Source organism: Suncus etruscus, chromosome 11, assembly GCF_024139225.1.
Source record: "Suncus etruscus isolate mSunEtr1 chromosome 11, mSunEtr1.pri.cur, whole genome shotgun sequence".
Classification (NCBI taxonomy): domain Eukaryota; kingdom Metazoa; phylum Chordata; class Mammalia; order Eulipotyphla; family Soricidae; genus Suncus; species Suncus etruscus.
Genome location: NC_064858.1, coordinates 74,615,992 through 74,632,280, shown reverse-complemented (window position 1 = coordinate 74,632,280; position 16,289 = coordinate 74,615,992). Strand labels below are relative to the sequence as shown.

The window sequence follows — 16,289 nt, the reverse complement described above, 5'->3', positions numbered from 1 at the left end:
AGAGATAATCATTTGCTTCATTCTAGGCATGCCAGGCTGCCAGGAAATCCAAACCAGATGATCGAGGGGCAGATGAAAACACTTCAGAACAGACAATCCTCAGTATGATTTCCCAGAGCTCTTCAGATACAACTATTGCAGGTTTAATGAGCATGTCAACTTCTACCACAAGTGCAGTGCCTTCCATTCCTACCACAGAAGAGTCCTCTGGCAGCATGAGTAATGTCGAAATGTTGCAGAGTGAGCGTTGGCTTTCCTCCCAGCCTCCATTTAAATTGGAATCTACTGAAGGTCATCGGACTAGTGAAAATTTAGCACTTGTAGGAAGTGTTGATCATTCCTTGCAACAGGATGGTTCAAATGCATTTATTTCCCAAAAGCAGAATTGTAAGAGTGTGCCATCAGCTAAAGTGTCATTAAAAGAATACCGTGCAAAGCATGCAGAGGAGTTGGCTGCCCAGAAGAGGCAACTGGAGAATATGGAGGCCAATGTAAAATCACAGTATGCATATGCTGCGCAGAGTCTTTTGTCTCACCATGATAGTCATTCTTCTGTCATTCTGAAAATGCCCATAGAGGGCTCAGAAAACCCTGAGCGATCTTTTCTGGAAAAGGCAGATAAAACAGCTCTCAAAATGAGAATCCCCGTTTCCAGTGGAGAAAAAACTGTCTCTTCAAAACCAGAAGAGATAAGAATGCGGATTAAAGTCCACACTGGAGCCGACAAGCACAACTCTGGAGATGACAGTGTCACAAAGAGTCGAGAACACAAAGACAAGCACAAGGCTCACCTGTCTAATCACCATCACCATCACAATCACCACTCACACAAACACTCTCACCCACAACTTCCAGCTGGTTCTGGGAACAAACGTCCAGGTGATCCAAAACATAGTAGCCAGACAAGCACCTTAGCACACAAAACCTATAGCTTGTCAGGTTCTACTCGTAAAAGGGGCCCGCCTGAAGACACCGGAGGGGTAGCATTTGATCATCCAGCCAAGATCGCCAAGAATACTAAATCCTCTTCCCTCAATTTCTCCTTTCCCCTTTCTACCATGGCCCAGTATCCTGGGCATAGCTCAGACACAAGTGGCCTTCCCTTTTCACAGCCCAGCTGTAAAACTCGAGTTCCTCACATGAAACTGGATAAAGGCCCTGCTGGGGCGAATGGTCACAACACAAACCAGGCTATAGACTATCAAGATACTGTGAATATGCTTCACTCCCTTCTCAGTGCCCAGGGTGTTCAACCCACTCAACCCTCTTCATTTGAATATGTTCGTCCTTACAGTGAATATCTGAATCCACGAGCTGGTGGAATGTCTTCCAGGTCTGGCAGTACAGACAAATCCCGGCTACCACCTTTGCCATCAGAACCTCCTCCACCACTCCCACCACTTCCTAAGTAAAAAAGGAGGAGGACAAAAAAACTTCTTTAAAAAATATAGGCTTTTTTTTTTTTTTAAAGATCAAAACAAAAAAAATAAAAAACTAAACAAAACTACTGAGTCTGAACTAAGAAAGTTACTTTACTTTGGAAATATCTCAATGTCTCCCTTGGACTAAGGAATGAATTGATATGGAGAAGTAGGTGGGAGGGTAGTAGAAGTAGGTGGGAGGGTAGGTTACTGAACCTGCTGCCTCGGAAATTTAACTATTTTATTACAGTTTTTATTGGTATTAGGAGAGTTGAGAATGTGTTAAAGCTGTGAAGGATTAACAATACTTTATTGGCCTTTCCACCTCCTTAATAAGTTCTTTAGTTAGCCTCCTTCTTGCTAGGACTGAAATATGAGGGCTTGTTTTATCAAAAACAATTGTGGATCCTTTTGGTGTTTAATATAGAAGAGAGGAAGTATTTAAATATCAAAATCTTTTAAGAGACTTAAAAAATAATTTAAAGAAAGTAAGTTATCTGCTTAGATTTTTTTTAATAATTCGGGAGGGTATGGGGATTTTGCTGTGTTTATAAGATACATAGCAATGACTCCCATGGGTGGGATTAGAGGGTGGGGCGTGTTGGGAGACTGGGTTTTTGTCATGAGTTCTAAGATAGGCTCTGGCCACTTGAAGTGTTGAGACTTTAAATCTGTATGTAAGTGTGGGTATGTGTGTTTTTAAGTGTATGTGTTTAAAAATCATGTTTTATCTTTTCCTCCTTGTCCCTAACCACTTTTATTTCCTAACAGTTCTCTAGAGAGAATGTGGTATGGTCTTTAGAACATAAAGGCAAGAAGAGGCATGCATTTGACTTAGTATTTCCCCCTGTGTGTTGTAAATGAGTGGTGGACAAGTATAGCTAATGGCCTGACTCTAGACTCCATTATAAATTTTCTTTTTTACCTATTTTTTCTTTTAATGCATACAGAGGTGGGAGTGAAGAAAGGAGAACTGAAGGCAATGCCAGCTAGAGCCCTAGCTCAGTCTGTTCAAGTTGGGCTTTCGAAAAGTGTTCTAAGTGAGAGTACTCTTCAGTGTCTTTGCTTGTGAAAGCCACAGTCATATGAGAATAGTTTTGGGAGAAGCCATGAGCTAAAGCAGGGGTCTCAAACTTGCGGCCACGGCCCTCCGTACAACATTTTGTGGCCCTGCCCTAGAGGAATCTTTTTGTTTTGTTTTAGTTGTTTGGGTCACACCCTCCAATGTTCATTCAAGGCTTACTACTGACTTTGCACTCAAGGATCACCCCGACTTTGCCTCCTGCAGCCCCCAGGTAAACTGAGTTTGAGACCCCTGAATACTAAAACAATGGAAGTATGATTTGAAACATTTGACATTTTAAAATACATTATGAATGTAAGACTTGCGATCTATCATACATCTGAAAGGAAACAGCTATATCAGTTTTTACAGCACATGAGTTCTTAATAGTGCTGATATCATGAGGATAAGCAAACCAACCCATAGAAATTGTTTTATCTAAATTTTGCAATTATAAAAAAAAAAAAAAAGTAAAAAATAAAAAAGGGCCCGGAGAGATAGCACAGCAGTGTTTGCCTTGCAAGCAGCCGATCCAGGACCAAAGGTGGTTGGTTCGAATCCCGGTGTCCCATATGGTCCCCCGTGCCTGCCAGGAGCTATTTCTGAGCAGACAGCCAGGAGTAACCCCCTGAGCAATGCTGGGTGTGGCCCAAAAACAAAAAAAAAGACCAATACAACACTAGCAAAACTCACAAAAACCAAAACAAAACAAAAAAAAAAAAGTAAATTTTGCAATTAGGTAAAATTTCATAGGTTTCTAAGAATTTTTTTATTTTAGGAGTGAAATTTATTGAAAAATCTTTGAAGGAAGGGGCTAGAAATAATTCTAGGCCAGTGATCGAAAATGCCACAGATAATTTGATAAGATCCCAGTCTTTTGTCTGGCTTTTTTTTTTTTTTTTTTTTTTTTTGCTATGCAAAAACAAAAGGAAAAGCAGTTTGGATTTGTTTTACTGGATTTTTTTTTTTTTTTGGGTTTTTGTTTTTTAATGCCACCTCCTTTACATCAGATATTTTGAATGAAAATAATGAAATTGAAATCTTTTCCATTAGAAGTAATAGTGAAACCAGAATTTTACGTTTGCTGCCGAGTCTCAGGAACAGATTGAGAAGAAAGCTGAGAATTGGAACAGATGTTGCACTAGCCTGATATAGGAACAAATTTGTAGAATAAACTCAGTGAAGGCAAAGTATCCACCTCTGTGTAAGATTTGCTCATTGCTGACCAGTAATATTTTTGACTTGGAATATCACTTTTATAGAGACACTTTTTTCCTTTGATATTCTCTTGTGCTATTAGGTAAGTGGTAGGTGTGTGGTATGTTTACTAAATGTGGACTTTATATTTGTTTAAATTTCATTTGGTGGACTCTACTTTCCTTCCCAACCTTCCTACAAAGGATATTTGGTTGTTATCTATATCTTTGTGGAATTGACAATCACTGATTAAACATATCTTTTCCAGCTTTCAGTTTTTCTCATCAAATGTCACCTGTTTCCTAATCATATATATTTTCTCATCATAGTGGCATACATATCTGCTAGATTCATAACTTTTCCATTGCAGCCTATAATTTGTTTTTTAGTTCTTTGTCAGGAGTGAATTAAAAAAAAGCTTTTTTATTGCATAAACTAATCATTGGCAATAGATCAATACTGGTACAGGTCTATTTAGAGGCTTTTCTATATTAATGCCTCATGATAACTAAGATAATATCACTGCTTTTAGATCTATGCATATGTCTTAAACCTCCTGTGGGTTTTACATATGAAACTGCTGCATTGTCTTTGGATTAATATATGTGCCGTCCATCTAACATGCATGTTCGCCCATATTTCATAAATAGGTTATAAATGATTCTGTTTCTTCTGCCATCACACCTTCGAAGTATTAGGAATGTGATTTATCAATGTTTTGATAAAACTATGACTTCTCAACCTCCTATTTTCTTTTAACCTAGACTATCAAGGATAAGTGGTAGTTAAGCAGGCCTGGAGCCTCAAAATCTATAAATCTTATTCTTAAAGCTTGCTTCCCATGGTGGCTGAAACCTGTGGATTTTTGGGGGGCTTTTATATTAGATATTGTGTTGCTGTTAGCTGATCTCTAGTGAAGTGTTAATAAAAAGCTAAATTGGTCTTCTGAAGTATCAATTACCCTTTCGGGGTTTAAAAATAGGTAGAAATTAGTCTAGTGTTCTCATTCATGAATCAGTGTGTTTCCATATCTGAAACACTCGGTTGCCTTAGGTTTTTTTAAATAATTTTTAGTGTTTTTATTTAATTTCCTTTTTCATTCTCCTGTATGGAATACAGAATACTTCTGTATTACTTTTCTATCAACAGCCAATGTTGATAGGGAGAAAAATTTAAATCTCCAGTAGCAAACAGCAGTGGTTTAGGATATAGAAATAAAATCCTGGAAACATTTGTGTTTCCTAAGCTGGCTTTCTTTAAGCCTCTAACTACTTAAACAGCCTTATTGAAAAAGTACTTCTTATACATTGCGTTAAACAAAGGCAATTAGAGGGTTGCTCTGAACAAAGGCAGCTTAGAAGGTTTTATCTCAGAATAGATGACTGTTAAACTTATCTTTCCAATCTTTTGGGAGCTGATTAATTTTCAAAATAAATTTGTTGAGCTATATTGATATGAATGCTAGGGAAGGGGAGATTCTAGAGCATCTGGAAGTTGGAATTAAAAATATCGTCTTGGGTTGGGAGGATTCAAGCAGACTATGCAACCCATTACATGGTGAGCTATAAACCCTCTACTATTCCACAAAGCTTTCCATGACTTGATACCTCCCCAGATATTTTTTTGTGCTGCTTGCTAATACCCAATTTTTAACTGATGATATAAGAAATGTTTGTCTTGCACCACACTGTTAAATTTTGTTTTGTCTTTGTCCCTCTGGATTTTGAAACACAGTACTGTAATCCTATTTGGAAAATATGATCTGGATCAGAATTTTTTTAAATGGAGGGCCCCTCCATTTTACTGTTTGTAAAGCTTTTAATATGAGCTTGTTAGAGGAAGGGAAAGCTAAAGAATGGGTGCTAAAAAGCAGTGTCTACTCTTCCCTTTATGAGGAATGGTTGAATTGTTGGATGAAAAGAGGAGAGACTTTGGTTTTCTGTTACCATGTTAAGCATGGAGAGGGATGCTTGACAGCATGTTAACTGAAGCCAGAAAAAGTTTATCTTCATCAGATTATCAGGACATCTTCAATTGAAAGCTGGATATCTGATTAGTGGTATTGGAATTGATTCTGTTCCAAAATGGAAGTACCCAAAGAAAAGAATGCAGCAGCCTAACTTAGTGTTAACTTAGGATTCTGAATTTGAAACTGACTTTCCCCCCCTTCCTAATTTACACATGTTAAACTGTCCGTTTTCTTATCAGACCAAAGAGCAAGAAGGAAAAAAAAAAAAGGCAGTAAAACACTTTCAATTTATGTCACTCAGGTACAATTTTGTGATGTTTTTATGTTTTCTTTGTATTGCTCTTAGAGTCCTATCTTAGCATATTACTCTGCTATTGCCTCTGTCTGCCTTGGGGCATCCCAATTCTGGATGCTACCTAGCCCTGGCATCTCTACCGCTGTTCTATGAATGATATAGTATGTAAGTGACCATTGCAGAAAGGGCTCTTTGTAAAAAAAAAAATTTTTTAAAGGATGTTGTATATATTTTATAGGCTGGCTATCAGTTTGATATTTTGCTGTCAAGTATGTTTCTCAATCTGTATCCATCCCATCAATAAATATTAATGATAAAACACTCATTGTTATGGATAGTCTTTTTTAAATAATATCTTTATTTAAGCACCATGATTACAAACATTGTTGTAGTTGGGTTTCAGTCATAAAAAGAACACCCCCCTTCACCAGTGCAGCCTTCCTGCCATCAATGCCTCCCCACCCACCCCCTTCCTATATTCGAGACGAGCATTCTTTTTTTTTTTTTTTTTTTTTTTGGTTTTTGGGCCACACCCGGTAACTAACGCTCAGGGGTTACTCCTGGCTATGTGCTCAGAAGTTGCTCCTGGCTTGGGGGACCATATGGGACACCGGGGGATCGAACTGCGGCCCGTCCAAGGCTAGCGCAGGCAAAGCAGGCACCTTACCTTTAGCGCCACCGCCCGGCCCGAGACGAGCATTCTACTTCTCTCATTAACGTTGTCATGCTAGTTGTTAGTGTAGTTACTTCTCTGACTACACTCACCACTCTGTGGTGAGCTTCATATCGTGATTCCACCCCTCATCTCTCTTGTCTCTGGGCATTATTACAATAATGTCTTATTTTTCTTAAAACCCATAGATGAGGGAAATTTCTGTCTCCCTCTGACTTATTTCACTCAGTATAATAGTTTCCATTTCCATGTTCATCTATGATATTGAGTCTTTTAACTGTCATTTGATATAGTTTTATTTTGGTAGTATGTGCATTCTCTTCGGGGGGTGGTCACACCCGGCGTCACTCTGGTTACTTCTGGCTCTGCGCTGAAATTGCTCCTAGCTGGTTCAGGGGACCATATGGGATGCTGGGATTCAGGATTCGAATCACCATCCGTCCCAGTTGAGCTGCTTGCACAGCAAATGCCCTACCACTATGCTATCTCCTGGCCCCAGTATATGCATTTTCTTTTGTTTTTTTGGGCCACACTCAGTGATGCTCAGGGGTTACTCCTGATCAGAAATTGCTCCTGGCTTGGGGGACCATATGGGACCCCGGGGATCGAGGTCTGTCCTAGGTTAGCTGCGTGCAAGGCAAATGTATTGTCACTCTGGCCCCTGTATGTGCATTTTTTTTTTTTTTTTTTTTTTGCTTTTTGGGTCACACCGGCAGTTCTTCAGGGGCTACTCCAGGCTCTACGCTCAGAAATTGCTCCTGGCAGGCTCAGGACCATATGGGATGCCAGGATTCGAACCACCGTCCTCCATGCTCTCTCTCCAGCCCCTCCAGTATGTGCATTCTTTTTTTTTTTTTTTTTTCTTTTTGGGTCACACCCAGCAGCACTCAGGGGTTACTCCTGGCTCTACACTCAGGAATCACTTCTGGCAGGCTCAGGGGACCGTTTGGAATGCCGGGATTCGACCACCATCCTTCTGCATGCAAGGCAAACGCCTTATCTCCATACTATCTTTCCAGCCCCCAAGTATGTGCACTCTTAATTGCACAAGCTCATTTGGGAATTGAGTCCACTTTGGTCATATCAGCGAACCTAATGGGATAAAAATATGTTGTCACCAGTGACTGGGGGACCATTTTGTATTGTATGAATATCTGGAATAATGATTCAAAGAAAAAACAATTCTGATAGGATATAGCAACATAAACTTTATCTCACAAGCATTATTAACATTCATATTATATGTGTAATTTTGTGAAAATCAAAAATGTTGATAGTTATTACACAGCATTCAGAAGAAACAAGAAAATTCAATCTGGGTGGTGCTTGGAAAGACTAGTGAATATTTAATCCTTTTTCATGTTAAACAAAACCTGAAAAAGGTAGCTTAATAGGATGCATACTCACATTGTTTACAGGAGGCCTGGGTTCAATCCCCAAGAATCATGCCAATGTGACCTCCCTTGAGCACTAGAGTGAGATTTGCACCTGAACAATGTTGGCTATGACTCCTATTTTCCCCAAGGGGGGGGGGGCAGAGGCAAATCTTAAGAGGGAAGCAATCTCTTTGGGGGCCACAACCTAGATGTACTGTTCTCCTATATGCTGTGCTTGGGAGTTCCTTCAAACCTGTGCCTCTTGTATGCAAAGCATGTATGTGTTCAGACTAGTAAAAGCTATCTCTTGAGTGAAAGGGAAGAACTTTTGGGGGAGGGCTTTGGGCTACACCCAGTGACGCTCAGGGGTTACTCCTGGTTATGCACTCAGAAATCGCTCCTGGCTTGGAGGACCATATGGAATGCCAGGGGATTGAACTGAGGTCTTTCCTAGGTCAGCCACGTGCAAGGCAAACACCACCACACCACGGTTTGCGCCATGGTTTCAGCCCTGAAACAAAGGACTTTTTAAGCCAATGTACTGAAAATTTATAATCTAAAGCTAGCAGTTTTATAGTTCAAAGAGTTCTAAAAGGAAGAAAGATAAATTTAGCAGGATGATGAAAAACTTGAAAAAATAACTTTTATCTTCTGCTAAGTAGTTCTGCTAATTCCTTCTGTTTTTTTTGGTGTTTTTTTTTGGTGGTTTTTTGGTTTGTTTTTTTGGGCCACACCTGGCGTTGCTCAGGGGTGACTCCTGGCTGTCTGCTCAGAAATAGCTCCTGGCAGGCACGGGGGACCATATGGGACACCGGGATTCGAACCAACCACCTTTGGTCCTGGATCGGCTGCTTGCAAGGCAAACGCCGCTGTGCTATCTCTCCGGGCCCAATTCCTTCTGTTTTTAAAGTTAAAACAATTTAGATTTGGGGCCGGCGAGGTGACGCTAGAGGTAAGGTGTCTGCCTTGCAAGCGCTAGCCAAGGATCAGGACCGCGGTTCGATCCCCCGGCGTCCCATATGGTCCCCCCAAGCCAGGGGCAATTTCTGAGTGCTTAGCCAGGAGTAACCCCTGAGCATCAAACGGGTGTGGCCGAAAAACCAAAAAAAAACAAAACAAAAAAAACAATTTAGATTTTTGTGTGTGTGTTTTTTGGGGGAGTTGGGGACCACATCAGGTGGTGTTCAGGGTTTACTGCTGGTTCTGTGCTTAGTGATCACTCCTGAAGGCTTTGGTGGGGGGACCATATGGGATGACCAGGATCAAACCTAGATTGAGTGCAAGTATACTACCCACTATATACTATTTATTCATTCCAACAGCTTAGATTTTTTTGTTTGTCGAATTTCTCCTGAACTGTGGAAGTTGCTGACAATTTTAGATATATTTTTAAATTTACTATCTCTCTGGACCCCCCATTTGCTGACATTTTATGGTATTGGTCTGACTGGCATGAAGGGAATAAATGATTACATAATCATACGTTTAGTAATCTGCTTGGTTTTTGGTTTAGTTTTATTTTTTATAAACTTGCTTAAGGGCCACAACTGGTAATTTTCAGGGGTTACTCCTGGTTCTGCACTGAGGAATTGATACTGGTGAGTTCTTGGGATCATATGGGATGCCAGGGATTGAACCAAGGTACAAGGCTCTACCCCTTGTACTATCTCTCCGGCCCTGTGATTTGCCTGTATTAAGATAATATTAGTTATCCTTGGAATTTTTCTTTTTTGGGGGTCACACCCGGCAACGCTCAAGGGTTACTCCTGGGCTCTGCGCTCCGAAATCGCTTCTGGCAGGCACGGGGATCTTATGGGATGCCAGGATTCAAACCACCGTCCGTCCTGGGTCCGCTGTGTGCAAGGCAAACAAATGCTTTACTGCTGTGCTATTTCTCCAGCCCCAATATCCTTGGGAATTGATGAGGTATGAATCAATATAAAATCTACAACAGGATTCTGATTATAGGTGTGTCTAATTGATAGCAAGATTTTTGTCTCATGAGCAATGCCTAAATTATCCTGTTCTCCCTAACAGTGAAGATCTAAAAGATGTTAGCTTGTTCTCATCTAATGTTCTATAGAAAGTTTGAACCGAGGGAGATGAAAAGGAGTGGTGCATATGCTTTGCATACTGAGCCCTGGAATCAGTCCCCTCTGAGCACTACCCAGTGCAGACCCCAAACAAGAGAGTTTGAGGTTCTTTCTGTGACTAATGCAAATTTGCTTAGTGGTTTTTTTATTGTAGTCCTTCAAAATTGAATCAGCTTATAGATTTCTGCTATCTGGATTATATCCGTTCTCTTATGCAGTGTGGAATCATAGCTGCTTTTCTTTATTTCTCATACCATTCAACCAAAAGATACCCAAACATTACAGTGATAAATTTGGATACAAGTAATACCTTTCTAGTTATTTTGTTTGTAAACTTTTAGACTGCATCCAATTATGCTTAGTGCTGATTCCTGGCTCTAAGTTCCAGGATCACTTCCTGAGAATGCAGAGTGCCATATGGAGTGCCAAATGATTGAACCTGGGTTGGTCACATGTAAGGTGATATATCTAACCCTTAGATAGCACCTTTCAGAAAAGTAGTGTTGTCTTAATGAGTCCTAGAGTTGGTAGGGGGTGGTGAGGCCTTTCTGGGCTCGACCTGGCTCCTGCAGCCCCTACGGCCTGGCAGGTCTGAAGGTTGCAGGCTGAGGGCAGAGAGATTCACAAGGCAGTCATACGAAGTACCAGGAGTCAGCGAGCTCTATTTCACAGTCCCTACCGCCATGTACACCTCCTCACATGGCCTCTATACTAAGCCTTTTCCTAGCAGCTACTTCTCTACTCCTTCTGGCTCTCTTTCAGCTGCATTTTCCCCCCAGGCTTCCTAACTGGCATCCAGGCTGACAGACTCCCTTTGGTAACTGGGAGTCCCTTTGCTGACTTACTGATAACTAAATCTCTCTGTTGAATCTCTGTTAGACTCTCACTTCTGCCTATTCTCGCTTCTGCCTTTTGCCTCTCTCACTTCTCTAACTCTCCTTCTTATCCCCTCTCTCTCCCATGCAGATGCCTCTATCTGCCCATTCCAGGTTCTGGACAGTTCTGATCATTCAGGTGGAATAAATAAGTTGGGGGAGAGGATACCCACAAGTAGTTTTAGACACTCTTATTCATTTATTCCTTTTCTAAAAATTGGTACTTATCAGGTGTTTTTTTACAGTTAAATAAGGCAGTAAGCAAAAAAAGCATCTCATCCTCAACTTATATTTGATTCATAGTGAAAACAATGCATTGGATCATGGCTCTTTAAAACTTACTCCACTTGTGAACCCTTTTTGCCTGATAAATGCTATTCAATCACAGGCATAGATATATAAAAATAGGGTTACAGGGGCCAGAGTAATAGCACAGCAGTAGGGCATTTGCTTTGCATGGGGATGACCCGGATGGACCCAGGTTTGATCCCCATCATCCCATATGGTCCTCAAAGGCTGCCAGGAGCGACTTTTGAGCTGAGAGCCACGGGGTGTGGCCCGAAAACAAACAATAGGGTTACAAATAAAACATTTACTAATAAATTATTTTGAAGTGCTATCTGGTCCCCTCATAATGGTGTTGGGCCCACAGTTTAAGAAGGTAGGTGGTAGGGGCCGGAGAGATAGCATGGAGGTAAGGCGTTTGCCTTTCATGCAGGAGGTCATCAGTTCGAATCCCGGCGTCCCATATGGTCCCCTGTGCCTGCCAGGAGCAATTTCTGAGCGTGAAGCCAGGAATAACCCCTGAGCACTGCCGGGTGTGACCCAAAAAAAAAAACAAAAAAAAAAAAAAAAGAAGGTAGGTGGTTGAGGGGCCAGCAAGATAGCATGGCGGTAAGGCGTTTGTTTGCCTTCCATGCAAAAGGACAGTGGTTCAAATCCCAGCATCCCATATGGTCCCCTGTGCCTTCCAGGGGCAATTTCTGAGCATAGAGCCAGGAGTACTCCTGAGCGCTGCCGGGTGTGACCCCCCCCCAAGTAAAAATTTAAAAAAAATGAAAAGAAGTGTTATATAACACAGGTGTGTTAGATAAGTACTTTGGAGAATGTAACCAGGGAAGGAGAAATAAGAGTATAAGGGCCGGTGAGGTGGCGCTGGAGGTAAGGTGTCTGCCTTCCAAGCGCTAGCCAAGGAAGGACCACGGTTGGATCCCCCAGCATCCCATATGGTCCCCCCAAGCCAGGGGCAATTTCTGAGCACTTAGCCAGGAGTAACCCCTGAGCATCGAACAGGTATGGCCTGAAAAACAAACAAACAAAAAAAGAAATGAGAGTATAGTGTTGTAGAATGTAAATCAAGTTAGAAGGAATAGGGTGGAGTGTGTGTGTGCGCGTGCGTGCGCACGTGCGTGCATGTGTAGGACTGTTGAAACTGGAAATAGGATGGGTAGGTGAGGTCTCCTGGAACTATAGTTGAGACTTGAAGGAAGTAAGATAAACCTTGAAATAGGTTTGAAATAGGGTCATTTAGGATCATTCCAGAGAACCGTGCATAGATTCTGAGATGAGACTATGCTTATGTGTTTTAGACATAAAAAGGAAGCCGGTGTCACTAGTAAGGAAATAAAAGGAAAAGTGGAATATGATGCTAACAGACAATAGAAGGCTAGATTTAGCAGGACCAGTAAAGTCTGTTAAAATGGGTACCTTTATAAAGTTTTGAGCAGATGGGCCAGATAGTGTAGGCCTTAGTACACAGTAAACCCTAGTTTTATTCTTGGCACTACACATGATTTCCCAAGTAGGAGTAATCCCTGAGCACTATTAGATGTGGCCTTAAAAAATAAATAAATAGGGGCTGGAGAGATAGCACAGTGGCGTTTGCCTTACAAGCAGCAGATCCAGGACCTAAGGTGGTTGGTTTGAATCCCGGGGTCCCATATGGTCCCCCATGCCTGCCAGGAGCTATTTCTGAGCAGACAGCCAGGAGTAACCCCTGAGCATCGCCGGGTGTGGCCCAAAAACCAAAATAAATAAATAAATAAATAAATAAATAAATAAAATGTTTATTTGGAAGCCAGAAAGATAATACAATAGGTAAAACACTTGCCTTGCAAGCACCCAATGTGGTGTTTTTTTTTTTTTGGTTTTCGGGCCACACCCGTTTGATGCTCAGGGGTTACTCCTGGCTAAGCGCTCAGAAATTGCCCCTGGCTTGGGGGGGAACCATATGGGACGCCGGGGGATCGAACCGCGGTCGCGATCTTTCCTTGGCTAGCGCTCGCAAGGCAGGTACCTTACCTCTAGCGCCACCTCGCCGGCCCCCCAATGTGGTTTTGATCCCTGGCACTACATAAGTCACTTGAGTCCTGTCAGGCGTGCTCCCCAAACCAAAATAATAAAATGTTTGTTCATTTGCTGTTAAACATGGATTTTAGGAGGGGCCAGAGCAATAGCACAGAGCAGTAAGGTGCCTGTCTTGCTGGCGTTAGTCTAGGACTGACTTCGGTTTGATCCCCGGCGTCCCATATGGTCCCCCAAGCCAGGAGCAATTTCTGAGCACATAGCCAGGAGTAACCCCTGAGCATCACCGGTGTGGCCCAAAACAAACAAACAGGAGTCTGAACAGTAGACTCTCATAGTGTAAGAAATGAGAGTGGCTTTGAACACAATGGAAGTACTAAGATAACACCTTAAAGTTGGAATCAGTAGGATCTGCTATAAGGCTGAAGAAAAAGTCAAGGATGATTCTGCTTTTGGCCTGTAACAATTGAATGGACTGGAAAACTTTGAGGTTCATTCTAATCTTATTTAATGGTCAGCAAAGTGTTAAGTGGATTAGGAAATAATATCCAGGTTCACGGATATAGTGCAGAGGGCTAGAACACTTGTTAGCAACCCAGCAAGTCTGGTTCTACAGTACCACATGGTTCCCTAAGCACTCCTGGTATCTCAGCCCCAATATAGCTAGGTCAAGTACTAGTTGGATGGCCCCTTAGATCTCTCGAGTACTCCTACCCCTTGTTTAAAGAACAACAAAACTAGCTAACTCTTTATTACACAAGTTGCACAAAATTTGCTAATACCTTGATTATATTATTATCTGCCATTTCTTGATCTATTATAAAATAACTTTTTGTTTTTGTTTTCTGGGCCACCCAACCGTGCTCAGGGGTTACTCCTGGCTCTGTGCTCAGAAGTCGCTCCTGGCAGGCTCGGGAACCATATGGGATGCTGGGAATCAATCCGTAGTCTGTCCTGGAATGGCTGAGTAAAAGGCAAATGCCCTACCACTGTGCTATCTCTCTGGCCCCTAAAATAACTTTTTTATGTCAAGTTCAGTGGGGTGATTCTCTTTATTTATTTTTTTTTTTATTTTTGGGTCACACCCAGCGTTGTTCAGGGATTACTTCTGGCTCTGCACTCAAAAATTGCCCCTGGTAGGCTTGACAATATGGGTTACCAGAACCAAACAGAGTTCCGTCAGGGTTGGCCACGTGCAAGGCAAACACCCTACTGTGTGCTATTGCTTTGGCCTGAGTTTGTTTTTTTAAAAATAAATACATCTTTATGGGACCAGAGAGATAGTCTTTTCACCTTTTGGAGTGTAGGACCTTGTCAAATGCTTTCTCTGCATCTATTGATATGCTCATAAAAGTTTTATTTTTCCTTTTGTTATGGTGATCAACTTGTATATGTTAAACCATCTTTTTGCATATCTGGAATGAATCCTACTTGGTCATGCTGTATGATTTTTCTTTCTTTTTTTTTTTTTTGGTTTTTGGGTCACACCCGGCAGTGCTCAGGGGTTACTCCTTGCTCTGCACTCAGAAATCGCCCCCTGGCAAGCATGGGGAACCATATGGGATGCCGGATTCGAACTAATGACCTGCATGAAAGGCAAACGCCCTATCTCCATGCTATCTCTCCGGCCCGTGTATGACCTTCTTAATGAGCCATAGAATCCTATTTACTAGGATTTTGTTCTCTCACTCTTCCCCCCTTTTGGTGGCATCCCCCCTTTTATTATCATGGTGATGAAACTGTTATTGGTATTAGGGTTATGAAACCTAATAGAAACTACTTTGGTTGGTTTTTTTTTGTTTTTTTTTTTTGTTTTTGTTTTTGTTTTGTTTTGTCTTTAGGCCACACCCAAAAACTCAGGCACTCAGGGATTACTCCTGGCTCTATGCTCAGAAATCGCTCCTGACAGCTTTGGCGGACCATATGGGATACTAGGAATTGAACCTGTGTCCCTCCTGGGTCAGCCACGTGCAAGGCAAATTCCCTACCGCTGTGCTATCTCTCCAATCCCTGTAGAAACTACTTGGGAGTGTTTCTGTTTCTTCATTTTCCTGGAAGAGCTTGACAAAGATTGGAAGTAGATCCTTTTTAAAGGTTTAAAAGAATTTATGAGGGCCCGGAGAGATAGCACAGCGGCATTTGCCTTGCAAGCTGCCAATCCAGGACCAAAGGTGGTTGGTTCGAATCCCGGTGTCCCATATGGTCCCCCGTGCCTGCCAGGAGCTATTTCTGAGCAGACAGCCAGGAGTAACCCCTGAGCACCACCGGGGTGTGGCCCAAAAACCAAAAAAAAAAAAAAAAATCACTCCTGGCTTGGGGGACCATATGGGATGCCGAGGGATTGAACTGTGGTCCATCCTAGTGTAGCGTGGGCAAGGCTTACCCCTTACCCCTTGTGCCACCACTCTGGCCCCAAGAGTCCCAAGAATTTATTCATTTCTTCCAAGTTCTCTTGTTTCGTGGTATAAATTTTTTTTTTTTTTTTTGGTTTTTAGGGCCCCACCCGTTTGATGCTCAGGGGTTATTCCTGGCTAAGTGCTCAGAAATTGCCCCTGGCTTGGGGGGACCATATTGGATGCCAGGGGATCGAACCATGGTCCTTTCTTGGCTAGCATTTACAAGGCAGACATCTTGCTTCTAGTGCCACCTCACCAGCCCCAAGTATAAATTTTTTAAAGTAGTATTTGATTACTCTTTGAATTTCTGCAGTATCTGTCATAACCTCTCTGTCTGTCTGTCTCTCTCCTTCTCTCTGTCTCTCTGTCTCTGTCTCTGTCTCTGTCTCTCTGTCTCTCTCTCTCTCTGTCTCTCTCTCTCGCTTTTGGTTTTTGGGTCACACCTGGAGCTCAGGGGTTAATCCAGGCTTTGTGCTCAGAAATCGCCCCTGGCAGGCACGGGAGACCATATGGGATGCCAGGATTTGAATCATTGTCTGTCCTGGTACGGCCCTGTGCTAGGCAAAAGCCCTACCACTGTGCTATATATCCGGCCCCTCCTTTCTCCTTTCTAATTCAGTTTATTAA

The 16,289-nt window shown here is 42.0% G+C and overlaps 2 protein-coding genes across 2 annotated transcripts in view; one reads left to right on the top strand and one right to left on the bottom strand.

Annotated features, from left to right (window-relative positions):
* The window catches only part of CCNT1 (cyclin T1), a 32,132-nt gene extending 30,576 nt beyond the window's left edge, over positions 1 to 1,556 (top strand). Inside the window, exon 9 of the mRNA XM_049783381.1 lies at positions 27 to 1,556. Coding sequence (XP_049639338.1) covers positions 27 to 1,412 — 1,386 coding nt within the window. The 3' untranslated portion in view covers positions 1,413 to 1,556. The remainder of the gene's footprint in view (positions 1 to 26) is intronic.
* TEX49 (testis expressed 49) overlaps positions 1 to 16,289 on the bottom strand; it is a 104,264-nt gene that overhangs the window by 75,954 nt on the left and 12,021 nt on the right. The window lies entirely within an intron of this gene.